The sequence below is a fragment of the Saccopteryx leptura genome, chromosome 9 (assembly GCF_036850995.1).
Source record: "Saccopteryx leptura isolate mSacLep1 chromosome 9, mSacLep1_pri_phased_curated, whole genome shotgun sequence".
Classification (NCBI taxonomy): Eukaryota; Metazoa; Chordata; class Mammalia; order Chiroptera; family Emballonuridae; genus Saccopteryx; species Saccopteryx leptura.
Window position 1 is genome coordinate 81,768,423 of NC_089511.1, and position 13,906 is coordinate 81,782,328.

Genomic DNA, 13,906 nt, shown 5'->3' on the forward strand with positions numbered 1-13,906 from the left:
GAAGGAACTGGACGAGTGGAGGAAGGAAGGAGAGAAGTCTCTATCTCTTGACAAATGGCAAAGTCAGGAGTGGCTGCTAGAGTGTGGTGCGGGGAAGGAGCTCCAGGGGCGTGTCAGACTGATTAGTGATCAAGTGGGAGAGTCAGGGCCCAGCTGGGGAGTGGAGTGGCTGAGAATGCTTCCAACTCAAATAGCCACAAATAAATGTTGTTGATGAAGAGTTATAGCATCTCATATGTCAGATGGATCTACAAGATGGAAGCTGAAAGGCAAGGCAGGACTCTGTCTATCCTGTGGTTTTGATGCCTGCTCAAAATTCACAGATGGTCAGTCGGTACTGCAGGCAGTTCTTGTCGTTCCACTGCCCATCTTTGTACATCTCCACACACTTTTCTTTGCCCCGACCCCTGGGCTCTCCTGGGTACCAGCTGGTGTAATTCACAGGGGCCCCATCCAGGTAGTTGAAGACTCCAGGGGTGGGGCCCTCAATCAGGCCCAGGTAGGCATAAGTGTTGTGCTTCTTCACAATGCTTGCAATGGCTTCATTCTCTTCTAGACTCCTTGGGACTGCAATGCTGCCACCCAATTTGAGACATGACTCTCTAATGGCATCAAAATTGGCTGACTGCCCATTGGTGGAGAAGACTTTCTCTCCCACTTTCAGCATGGAGCCCTGCAAACTGAGGACTGAGAGCAGAGGAGTCTGGGTCAGGCGTCTTTGTCTCACTTGGGCTCTCTGCCTCTATACTCTCTCCAGTCTCTTCATCTCTGCATCTCTGTCTTACCTCCTCTCCAATCCTAGCTTTCACAATTCTCCTCTTTGCTCTCATCATTCTGTTCATTCACTCATGCATTTAAGCAATTATTTATTAACTGCCCCTATAAGTATGTGCCCAAAACTGCAATTTTTTAAGTGAGAGGAGGGGAGGTAGAGAGACAACTGGGATCCTCCTGGCAACCCTCATCGGGAGCCGATGCTCGAATCAACTGAGCTGTTGCCTAAGGCTGACACTCAGACCAGCCGAACCACTGGCTGCAAGAGAGGAAGAGAGAGAGGGAGGGGAAGAGCAGCAGACGGTCTCTTTTCATGGGTTCCCTGACTGGGGATCGAACCTGGGACGTCCATACATCAGGCCAATGTTCTATTCACTGAACAAACTCGCCAGGGCCAAAAAACAGCAATTTCTTGGGATTCAGTAGAAAGTAAGATAGGCCGAGAACTTGCTTTCCCCCAAGGAGTGGATCCGTGTCCACGTCTGTCCTCTCTGGGCCATCTTAGAGGTCAGAAAAGGGGAGCATCATTTCCTCCAAGACATGCATGTCCACACCCATGTGTCATATCTTTAGGTTATAGAGCCTGGTGTTGAGGATGAGGGAAACTTATGGGAGACCCCTTATCCTAAAGGCTCTAAGGGGTCCCTTACCTCCCATCGACTGCAAGATTTGATGTCTCAAGTCATGGAGTGTGGTTTGGAGCTCCTCATCTAGATAAGCTGGAAGCCCTGTAGAGAAAACCCCATCCAGCATGAGGGCATACCAACTGAGACCCCCCACTTGCTGCCAAACAGGTGTGATACCAGCTTTGCCTGGCATTCTTCCCTCTACTTGTCCATAGCCACTGCCCAGGCCCCAGGTTGTTAGGGTCCCCTACACTGGAGCGTGCTCCCACCCTCCTGCACACTTGTCCTTACACCTGCTGAGCCTCCCCTCCTCTCCTCTCCCCCCTCCCCTCCCCTCCCCTCCCCTCCTCCCCTCTCCTCCCTTCCCCTCTCCTCTCCTCCCCTCCCCTCCTCCCCTCTCCTCCCTTCCCCTCTCCTCTCCTCCCCTCCCCTCCCCTCCCCTCCCCTCCCCTCCCCTCCCCTCCCCTCCCCTCCCCTCTCCTCTCCTCTCCTCCCCTCCCCTCCCCTCCCCTCCCCTCCCCTCTCCTCCCCTCTCCTCTCCTCCCCTCCCCTCCCCTCCCCTCCCCTCCCCTCCCCTCCCCTCCCCTCCCCTCCCCTCTCCTCTCCTCTCCTCCCCTCCCCTCCCCTCCCCTCCCCTCCCCTCCTCCTCTCCCCTCCCCTCCTCCCCTCTCCTCCCCTCCCCTCCCCTCCCCTCCCCTCCCCTCCCCTCCCCTCTCATCTCCTCTCCTCTCCTCTCTTCTCCTCTCCACTCCTCTCCCCTCCCCTCTCCTGCCATAGCCTTTAATGGCTCTGTCTGCCCAGCTCTGTGGGTTTTTCTGGTTGTTGGGCAGAGCCTCCTCCCCCGCCTTCCACCTAGGGAAAGTGTGGTTCCCTCTGCACACTCCTGAAGGACCTTAAGTACTACACAGAACTTCCAAGTTTCCCTCTTCGCGTGGGGCTCCCAATCACACCATCCGCTTGGATCTTTGGTCCACATAACGTCCTCCACCTTTCACCATGCTCCGGGTGCCTCACCCTTAAGAAGTGCCTCCCCTGCTTCCTAGCACTGCCCCATTACTTACATCACACACCCTGTGCTCCTACAGCAGCCATGATGCATAGGGAACTTTCTACACCCATTGGTCCCTGCATTGTGGGCTGCTACCCAGACCCTTCCAATTTCCTTCCTCAACCTCATATTCTCTTATTTAGGTTGAGCAGCATACCCTTTGGGGGCCTCCATGGTTTTGTTTGATTCCTTCACCCCTCGTGTGACAGTCAAATGGGCACTGTGCCCATGTTGCCCCTGACCGCCTTCCCCACCCTGCTTACCTGGAGGGCCTTTTTCACCACGTTCGCCCTTATCTCCACGCTCTCCAGGGGCACCAGGGACTCCAGTTAGCCCATCCCGCCCAGGAAGGCCTGGCATTCCTCCAGGGGGGCCCATGGGGCCTGAGGAGAGAAGGGGAAACGAATGTATGCTATCTAGCATCCACAACAGGTTGGACTCGCATGACTGGACCTCCATGAACAGCCAGGCTACCTTATCAGTGCAGGGCTGTTGTAGTCTAATGGCCCTGGGACACTCCTACAGTGCCCCACCCTCCAGGACACCTGGGCCACTGTCCCTCGGCTGCAGTACCTGGAGGCCCAGGGTCTCCTTTGACACCATCTCTTCCGTCTCTGCCCGGCAGGCCATGCGATCCTGGACTGCCAGGGATGCCCGGGCTCCCACCACAAACTTCTTTCACATCACACTCGATGCCAGAGACCACCAGCAGGACAAGGGTGAGGACCAGAGAGCAGAGCAACATCGCTTCTGTTCCAGCTGCTCCTCCTGCGGAAGGGAAGGGCTGTTGGCCCCAACGAAGCATTTGCGAAGGTGTCCCCTCCCCCACATAGCTGTGCCTGAAGGTGTCCCCTCCCCCACATAGCTGTGCCTGAAGGTGTCCCCCCCCACATAGCTGTGCCTGAAGGTGTCTCCTCCCCCACATAGCTGTGCCTGAAGGTGTCCCCCCCCACATAGCTGTGCCTGAAGGTGTCCCCTCCCCCACATAGCTGTGCCTGAAGGTGTCCCCTCCCCCACATAGCTGTGCCTGAAGGTGTCCCCCCCACATAGCTGTGCCTGAAGGTGTCCCCTCCCCCACATAGCTGTGCCTGAAGGTGTCCCCCCCACACATAGCTGTGCCTGAAGGTGTCCCCCCCCACATAGCTGTGCCTGAAGGTGTCCCCTCCCCCACATAGCTGTGCCTGAAGGTGTCCCCTCCCACATAGCTGTGCCTGACGGCCAGCGCAGGCACAGGGGGAGCTCCGGGAAGACCCCAACTATCCTTGGGAACCCCTGGCATCACCTGCATCTCACTTGATCTCATGCCCCACTGTTCTGCCCTGGGGTGGGGTGGTACCTGGGCGGCCAAGGAGGAACAGGGTACAGAGCTCTGGAGAGTTAGAGGACCTGGCTGTAAAGGAGGTCCTTTACACCTTGCTGTGTGACCATGGGGAACTCACTTCACCACTCTTAACTTCAGCTGAAACTTCTGTTCCCTGGAGACACCTGACCTATCCCTCCCAGGCTGTTGGGAGGAGGGGTGGGTCACTCACTCACTTCATGTGTCCCTTATACTCTCAGCCCCTCTCCTCTCAGGTTCTAAGGGATCATGATCCTGAGGATAAGTGAAGATGACCAGGGTGTGTGGCCTGGCCACTCCAAGATGGTCAATGACAGGGAGACCAACTTGGCAGGCTGTCCTCTGCCCCCTGGCAGGCCCTGCTGGGTTCCGAGTGGGAATGGACCCGGCTGAGGAGCCCAGTGAAGTATAAGGATACTGGCAAGCCCACCTGCTTGCAACATAGTTAAAATCCTGTGAGTCAACAGCAGGGGTGTGTGGGGAGGCCCCTCCTTCCCCGCTCAGCCTTGCATTAAGCCTGTGACTGCAGGGTGGTTCTCACTGGCTGCATCGCAGGCCCTGGAGAACACCCAGGGGAGGGGGCTACACTCACCTACACTAACAGAGCCCACGTGGATCTGTCTCCAGGTCAGAGTGGAGAGGTGCACAGCACCATTTATACAGACGTAGGCTACCAGCTTTCCTCTCTGCCCTGGAGAGGCTCCTGTCACAAGGGCCTCTGCTCCGGGGAGGGCCAGGCAGGAAGCAGCTCTTGTGTTTGTAGAGCCGTTTCCTCAGAGAGCTCTCAGGCTGGAGGGCACTTAGGAAGCATGCTCTAAGAAGGGAAACTTTCCATGGCCTGGAGGTCCCCTCCCATGTTTCCAGGCAGTGCAGGATGAGAGCACTATACACAGGGCCTGACGGAGACACATGGCAAGGACACCCTCCCTCTCCTGGGCCTCAGTTCCCCATCCTGGCTGGTGACATGCTCACAGTCGAGGATCACCAACCCCAAATGCTCACCACAGGAAAGAACAGACCAAGGCTGGACTCTTCACAGGAGAGCAAAGAGGCAGCTCAGCAACATGCAGGGCCATGTCCATGTGACTCCTCTCTGAGGCCATTTCAGCTCTGGAGACTGTTGGGCTCTCAGAAGGGTCCATGTGCCTCCAGACAGTGCAGAGGCCCTGGGCAAGCTGAGGGTGGTCGGGTTGGTCTGGATCAGTGGAAGTCAACCTGGTCTCTACCGCCCACTAGTGGGCATTCCAGCTCTCATGGTGGGCGGTAGTGGAGCAACCAAAGTATAAATAAAAAGATAGGTTTAACTATAGTAAGTTGTTTTATAAAGATTTATTCTGCCAAACTTAGTAAAAATCTAGCATAAAGTACTTGGTAAGTAATTATTATTATATGCTTTAACTTGCTGAAACTCTGCTTTATAAATTTTATAAAGTAAAGTTACTTCCCTACTTTATAAATCACCATTACTATGGAACTTGTGGCAGTTACTAACAGAGATACAAAAGTGGGCGGTAGGTATAAAAAGGTTGACTACCCCTGGTCTGGATAAACTGTCTGTCACAGGCTGTGTCTCAGCACTGAGCTCCCAGCTCCTGCTTCTAGGGCCTGTGACTGGGTTGGTGGCACATAGTTCAGAGTCACAGGTATTGACTGGTATCGCAGGTAATGCATGTTCCCCTTTGCTCTGTGCTGGCAGAGTCAGCTGTGGGAGGCAGGGCAGGGCCCAGACAGTCACAGGAGGGCAGCAGTTTCTGCCTCTGGCCATGGGTGATGTCTGATCACCGCGATGGTGATGTCTTTAAGTAGTGGAATTATATATGAAGCTCTAATTGATGAGATCTCCTATTTAAGGCATTTGATTAGGAGGGAATCTCAAACTAGGGTTGAGAAATCAATACAAGGAAAAATTGTCCTGCTTACTTGTAAGTGGTTCAAAAAATCTTGAGATCCTCAGGAAGAGCTGGAGAGCTTTTCAGGAGTGGGAGCTCAGCTGATGGAACCCCACTCCTCAGGACAGGAAGCCAGCCAGAGCCTACTTGGGGCGCTGAGTGCTTTCAGCTGCCCAGCTGCTGCAAGCGACGTGCCTTAGTGTGGGTGCTGGGCCAGGTAGGACGGAGGAGCCCAGGCACGGCTGGGATCAGTGGGCGAGCAGTTCCATCAGAGGGACTCCAGCTTGGCTTGGGGGAGGGAGGGCTGTTCGGCAGATGAAGAGACAGGAACGGAACAGAAATCTTCTACGTGAATTTAGAAGGGTCTGGAGAGAGGTAGCTGAGATGCCCAGGGCCACAGGATTGGTGTGGGGGGGAGTGGACTTTGTCAGACACACCTGAGTTGCAGTTTGGAGCTGCTGCTTATTATTTATGTGGCCTTGGTCAGATTACACTGGGGAACATTTTTTTTTTCTGTTGCATGAGGTTTTAGAACTGTTTCTATATTTCTGCATTGCTGATTCCAAATATGAAAACCATTTTTTGGTTCATGCTCTAATTTTTATGCAATTTTAATTTCTTTTTGTTACAGTTAATGGTATGCATTGATTTTTAAATTGGAGTTAAAGGGCAACGACTCTTGGATTGACCATAACCACAAGGCAATTAATAATGTTTTACAAACATCACTTTTACATAATTGTAGTTGTTTTTAAGTGTAAAAAATTATTATCTGATTAAAATACCCTCTTATTTTGTTTTAAGATTAAATCATGGCTTCTTCGAATAGGCGTAAATGTAAGAATAGTCCTGACACCTTCTGTTATATATGTGGCTGTTACACACTTCAACATCAAAGGCGCGATATTTCATCATTCGTGACATGTGCATATATTGCCTATTTTCAAGTTCCCCTTGGCGATCAAGACAAGAATTGGGCTCTTCATATTGTGTGTCATAATTGTGAGGAAATGCTTCGTGACTAGACAAAAGGAAAACACAAAGGAATGCCTTTTGGTATTCCCATGGTTTGGCGTGAACCTAAGGACCACAGCAGTGACTGTTATTTCTGTCTGATCCATACAAAGGGCATCGGCAAGAAAAAACGGCATATGATCATATATCCTAATATTCCTTCAGCAATACGACCTAGCCCACACTCTGAGACACTCCCTGTTCCAGTTTTCAATAGTTTTATTTCTTCTAAGGATGAAGAAAATGAACATGGTGATCAAGTATATTTTGATAAGATGCATGAGGAAATGGTTGTAGAATCTGAAGGGTCTTCTTCTGATGCCAAGCAGTCATTAACCCCTCAGCAGTTTAGCCAACCCGAATTAAATGGCTTAGTAGGAATGACATAAAAATTGTCCTCGACTTTCCGAAGTATGAGGAGCATAACTGAATCATTTGTGTGGATCTTAAAATGGTAAATTTCCTGCTAGGACAACAGAGGGGTTTCATGAAGTATCCTTGCTTTCTGTGTTTGTGGGACAGCTGAGCTCAGGAGAAACACTGGACACAGAAGGAGTGGCTGAAACATGAAGCTCTGGAAGTAGGGATGCAAAATATTGTGAATAAACCTGTAGTTAATTGAGACAGGATCATTTTCTCCCCCACTTCACATCAAACTTGGCTTAATGAAGCAGTTTGTTCAGGCTTTGAATGGAGAAAGTGAATGCTTTCAACATATTATTTCTGCTTTCCCTGCCTTGTTTTTTGAGAAGATCAAAGCAGGTGTATTCAATGGACCTCAAATTCGAACCCTAATATGTGATGAAGAATTTACCAGGAATATGAATAAGGAGGAGAAAGCAGCATGGCAGTCTTTTGTGGAAGTTACAAGGAACTTCCTTGGCAACAAAAACAGAAAACTATAAACTTCTGGTTCAAAGGATGCTGTTGGCTTTCCACGACATTGGATGTAACATGAGCGTTAAGATTCACTTCCTGAACAGTCACCTTGATAAGTTTCCCAAAAATCTTGGAGCTGTTAAGTTTTGCGCAAATTTTATGATTAAAATAAGTGTTTTAATATGTTGTATTTTGAAATTGTAGACAAATTCTTTTGCAATCATATCTTTTAGTGTATTTACTGCATTATATAAATCATTATATTTTTATAGCGATGATGCCCAAGAAGACATTCTACTTCATTATGTTAAACTAAATGTTGAAAATTTTACAGGAAGATGAAAACCTAAAATCTTGAATTGCAAAACAACTGTAGCTTACAGAGAAAAACTAATGTCAGATTTGAGATCAGCACACTTGAATTAGGTAAGAACATGTGTTTTTGTGGATGCAACATAAATTTTGTTTCCCAGTGTTATATACACTTGCAGCCTTGGTTTACTCTTTTACTTATTATTTTGAAGCAATATTAAACTTAGAGAGAAGTGACAGGTACAGAACATACTTTCCCTGAACCTGTAAGGTGGCCAATATGATAGCCATCACCCCAGAACTTTCATTTACAGTTCACATAAGTAGATTTTCCTATGTAACCACAATAGAACTATCGAAATCAAGAAATTAGCATGATTCAGATAATATTTTTATTAAAAGTGATAGAATACCATGAAGTATTTTATTCATTTGCTTTAGTTACCTGCTAATCTAATCATTGAAGTCACTCACAAAGATCAGTGGCAATAGGTAAGCATGAGACCTACACAATTCTAGTAAAATGCCTATGCAGTGAGCTACCTGGCCTTACCCCCTTCTTCATCTGGGTCCCACCACTCTGCCTCCTGGACCTCGAAACAGAGAATGCTGCAAGTACACAGAGTGGAGGGGCTTTCCACATCCCTCTGTTTTTGGTCATGATTTTTCTCTTGTCTGGAGTGTTCTGACCGTCCTTTCTGACACACACAAAGAAGGAGATGAAGGGAGGGAGGGAGCAGAGAGAGAGAGAGATTATTATCCAGGCCTCCTGTGATCCACTTTAAATCCTCTGCCATAATATTCCCGCAGTGTGAGGGTGTGCTTCTTATCATTGTACCCAAAGACAAAGGGACAGACAAGTTAACCTACCACTTGTATATGGATTCAGGTCTGACTTCAGGAACCTAGAGGGCAGCTCAACAACACGGAGACAAAGAATTAGGAGTTAAGCCTGCCACTCCTTGACCATCAGCACAGTCAGTAAATAAACACCTGTTACACTGGTGTCTGTCCAATAAATGATATTTTGTTAAAAAAATAATATAATAAATAAATCTATTTCTAGTACCTAAAAATGACAATTTGTTTAAAAGGTCACATTACTTGATTTATTTCTTAATTTTTTTACCAACACAGCCTTCTCATCTTTCTCCCACCCTCAGCATTTTCCATGCTAGCCTGTGTGCAAATTCCAGAGAAGCACAGCATGTCTTAGGCTTTTTTTTTAACCTTTATTGAAGTACACTTGACATAACATTGTGAGGTTTAAGGTGTACATGTTGATTTAATACACATATACTGTGAAATTATTACCACAGTAGTGTTAATACCTTTGTCACTTCAAATAATTACCTTTTTTTTGTGGTGAAGATATTTAAAATCTATTCTCTTAGCAACTTTCAAGTATATAATGCAGTACTGGTAACTGTAACCACCACGCTGTTCATTGGAGCCCCAGAACTTTTTAATCTTTTAACTGAAAGTTTGTACCATTTGACCAACGTCTCCCATTTCCCCCATCCAGCCTCTGGTAACCACCAGTCTACAATCTGTTCCTATGAATCAAGTATTTTTAGATTCTGCGTATAAGTGATATCGTGCACTATGTGTATTTTTGTCTGACTTAATTCGTGAACATAATGCCCTCAAGTTCCACCCACACTGTTGCAAATGGCAAGAATGCCTTCTGTCTCATGGCTGAACAACACCACACGGATGTGCAGCCCAGCTTTACCCATTCACACACAGACAGACACGGAGGTTGTTTCCGTACCATGGCTATCATGAACAATGCTGGAAGGGCCGTGGGAGCGGAGTATCGGTGTGCGACCCCGTTTCCATCTCCATAGCGGGACTGTTAGACTAGCACAGCTGCCCGGGGTAGTCCCTCACACCCAGCCCCGCTGGCCTCAAGCCCGTTTTTGGTGTATCAAGTAATGTGATCATTCTCTGAAACAAATATGGCAAGATCGAGCCTGAATTCAAATATTCTGTTAGAGTTTTCTGTTTTCATCATGGAAAAAACAAAATCTCGCTGTGTTCACAAGGGCCTTGTCACCTGAACCTCCCATGTCACTCCTGCTTCATCCTCTGCCCGCTGAGGACCTCACAGCAGATGCGGTAAGAGAGAAGGACCCCAGGCGAGTTCCAGTCCCAGTGGAGGAGGGAGCAGGAGAAAGCACCCACCGGTCGGAGGCAGCAGGGGCCCTGCTTGTCCCTTCACGCCCTTGTTCTCTGTGCTCCAGCTCTGGGCCTAGAGCTGGGAGGGCCCTACGGTGGCTGGCCCAGAGGCCCTGTCCCCAGGTGTGCACGAGGAGACGAGATGTGAGTGTGAGCGACCATGGCAGTGGGGACCAAGGACTCAGAAACAAGAGGTCCATCCCGCCTGGGAGAGGGGGTTGTTGTTGGCACCTGTGATGGCTTCTTGGAGGGGAAGACATGAGCTGGGCTGAGCAGTGGGAAGGGGCCTTCCAGGTCTAGGAAGCAGTCCAGACAGTGCAATCACGTCTGCTGTGAGTTTCCACAGAACTCTCTAGAGAGGCTTGCTCTTCCTGGCCCCAGGGTCAGGACGTGTTCTGTCCCCTCTGTGTGCAGGGCCCTTCTGTGGATCCTGTATTTGACTGACCTCAGATTATAGTGATAATATCTGAATCTATTCTTTCTGGATGTACGAAAGCAGTTCAGAAGGGACCAGAGCCTCTCTTCATAAAGGTCTGTAATGCTTGGTACCCATGTTCAGGGATGTTGGAGCAACACCTCCCTACACTGAAATTTGGGGCTTAATATTGGCTATGGTGTGAGTTTCATTTTCTAAAAGACCTGAACATCCAAGAGAAGAAGGTCTGCTGCTTTCAGCGTAAAGTGGATCAAGAACGGGGCTGGTTAGGAGATCCCAGCGCTCGCCCTGCTCCATCACACCCTGAAGTGCCGACCACCGCAGGGGGCTGGTTAGGAGATCCCAGCGCTCGCCCTGCTCCATCACACCCTGAAGTGCCGACCACCGCAGGGGGCTGGTTAGGAGATCCCAGCGCTCGCCCTGCTCCATCACACCCTGAAGTGGCCTGACCACCGCAGGGGGCTGGTTAGGAGATCCCAGCGCTCGCCCTGCTCCATCACACCCTGAAGTGCCAACCACCGCAGGGGCTGCTCCCACCCTTGTCAAGTTGCCGTGAGACCAGCCACCCTCAAGAGGCATCAGTGAGTCCACAGTGACAATCAGGCTGCCCGGATTTGAGGGCAGCACCATTAGAGATAAAATACAAGCCAAGCATATAATTTAAATTTTCTGGTCTCCACATTAAAATAAAAACTTAAAAACTGGAATTTATTTTATTGATGTTTAGTCCAATATAGTAAAAATAGTATTTTAGCATGTAATTCATATAAAAGCATCATTTGTTACACATTTTTTGTTCATTTCTTTTCTTACTAGATCGTCAAAATATGATGCGTACTTCCCAGATGTAGCACACCTCAGTCTGGGGGACATGTGTAGGGGCTCCTTAGGCACACACAGCTGGAGGCGAGCCCTGGACGGCACAGGTCCGCGGGGAGATTGTGTTGGCCACTCAGGGCGGAGCTAAGTGTTGATGTAAGGGACCAGTCTGAGGAAGGGCGTCAGAGAAAGAGCCCCCTCAGAACAGGTGCTATTTCAGCTAAGACCGGCAGGATGCAGGGAGGTGGCAATTTGGAGAGAACATGAGTTTCTCTGGCAGAAAGAACGTGTGTGCAGAGGTCCGAGAACAGGACAAGCAGCCTGTCTAGGAAACAAAGGGTCAAGGAGGCTGAAGTGTGGTGAGTGAGGGGCAGAGATTCGGGCATTGTTCAGGCATGTGCGGCCGTGGGTCTTACTCTGAAAAAAAAAAACACCCAAAAAACAAAAAGTAAAAACCCTGAGCTTGTGGCCTCAGATATGAGAGTGGCTGAGTTACACTTAGTTCTCAGCACTCCCCTCCTCCCCCCACCAGTGCCCTCCCACTGGTGGACACAGTGCCCAGCACTCTCCTCCTCCCCTCACCAGTGCCCTCCCACTGGTGGACACAGTGCCCAGCACTCTCCTCCTCCCCCTCACCAGGGCCCTCCCACTGGTGGACACAGTGCCCAGCACTCTCCTCCTCCCCCTCACCAGTGCCCTCCCACTGGTGGACACAGTGCCCAGCACTCTCCTCCTCCCCCTCACCAGTGCCCTCCCACTGGTGGACACAGTGCCCAGCACTCCCCTCCTTCCCCCCCACCAGTGCCCTCCCACTGGTGGACACAGTGCCCAGCACTCTCCTCCCCCTCACCAGTGCCCTCCCACTGGTGGACACAGTGCCCATCACTCCCCTCCTTCCCCCCCACCAGTGCCCTCCCACTGGTGGACACAGTGCCCAGCACTCCCCTCCTTCCCCCCCACCAGTGCCCTCCCACTGGTGGACACAGTGCCCATCACTCCCCTCCTTCCCCCCCACCAGTGCCCTCCCACTGGTGGACACAGTGCCCAGCACTCTCCTCCTCCCCCTCACCAGTGCCCTCCCACTGGTGGACACAGTGCCCAGCACTCTCCTCCCCCTCACCAGTGCCCTCCCACTGGTGGACACAGTGCCCAGCACTCCCCTCCTTCCCCCCCACCAGGGCCCTCCCACTGGTGGACACAGTGCCCAGCACTCTCCTCCTCCCCTCACCAGTGCCCTCCCACTGGTGGACACAGTGCCCAGCACTCCCCTCCTTCCCCCCCACCAGGGCCCTCCCACTGGTGGACACAGTGCCCAGCACTCTCCTCCTCCCCCTCACCAGTGCCCTCCCACTGGTGGACACAGTGCCCAGCACTCTCCTCCTCCCCTCACCAGTGCCCTCCCACTGGTGGACACAGTGCCCAGCACTCTCCTCCTCCCCCTCACCAGGGCCCTCCCACTGGTGGACACAGTGCCCAGCACTCTCCTCCTCCCCCTCACCAGTGCCCTCCCACTGGTGGACACAGTGCCCAGCACTCTCCTCCTCCCCCTCACCAGTGCCCTCCCACTGGTGGACACAGTGGCCACCACCCAGGCCTCCCTCCCACTGGTGGATACAATGGCCACCACCCAGGCCTCCCTCCCACTGGTGGACACAGTGCCCAGCACTCTCCTCCTCCCCTCACCAGTGCCCTCCCACTGGTGGACACAGTGCCCAGCACTCTCCTCCTCCCCCTCACCAGGGCCCTCCCACTGGTGGACACAGTGCCCAGCACTCTCCTCCTTCCCCTCACCAGTGCCCTCCCACTGGTGGACACAGTGCCCAGCACTCTCCTCCTTCCCCTCACCAGTGCCCTCCCACTGGTGGACACAGTGCCCAGCACTCTCCTCCTTCCCCTCACCAGTGCCCTCCCACTGGTGGACACAGTTCCCAGCACTCTCCTCCCCCTCACCAGTGCCCTCCCACTGGTGGACACAGTGGCCACCACCCAGGCCTCCCTCCCACTGGTGGACACAGTGCCCAGCACTCCCCTCCCCCCCCCTCACCAGTGCCCTCCTACTGGTGGACACAGTGCCCAGCACTCCCCTCCCCCCCCTCACCAGGGCCCTCCCACTGGTGGGTACAGTGCCCAGCACTCTCCTCCTCCCCCTCACCAGGGCCCTCCCACTGGTGGACACAGTGCCCAGCACTCTCCTCCTCCCCCTCACCAGGGCCCTCCCACTGGTGGACACAGTGCCCAGCACTCTCCTCCTCCCCCTCACCAGGACCCTCCCACTGGTGGGTACAGTGCCCAGCACTCTCCTCCTCCCCCTCACCAGGACCCTCCCACTGGTGGGTACAGTGCCCAGCACTCTCCTCCTTCCCCTCACCAGGGCCCTCCCACTGGTGGACACAGTGCCCAGCACTCTCCTCCTTCCCCTCACCAGTGCCCTCCCACTGGTGGACACAGTGCCCAGCACTCTCCTCCCCCTCACCAGTGCCCTCCCACTGGTGGACACAGTGGCCACCACCCAGGCCTCCCTCCCACTGGTGGACACAGTGGCCAGCACTCCCCTCCTCCCCCTCACCAGTGCCCTCCCACTGGTGGACA

The 13,906-nt window shown here is 52.0% G+C and overlaps 1 protein-coding gene across 2 annotated transcripts; it reads right to left on the bottom strand.

Moving 5' to 3' along the window:
• Positions 1-310: 310 nt before the first annotated feature.
• LOC136381023 (pulmonary surfactant-associated protein A) lies at positions 311-4,530 on the bottom strand. 2 transcript variants are annotated; one of them, XM_066349360.1, is made up of 5 exons: positions 4,380-4,530; positions 3,022-3,216; positions 2,712-2,831; positions 1,425-1,502; positions 311-687 (listed from the first exon to the last, which is right to left on the bottom strand). In XM_066349360.1, the coding sequence occupies exons 2-5, from the start codon at positions 3,191-3,193 to the stop codon at positions 311-313; spliced, it is 747 nt and encodes a 248-aa protein (XP_066205457.1). In that variant the 5' UTR covers positions 3,194-3,216; positions 4,380-4,530. The 2 variants fall into 2 exon arrangements, with proteins under 2 accessions (XP_066205457.1, XP_066205456.1); XM_066349359.1 differs by lacking the exon at positions 4,380-4,530 and having other exon boundaries at positions 2,712-2,753; positions 3,091-3,193.
• Between the last annotated feature and the right edge of the window lie 9,376 nt (positions 4,531-13,906).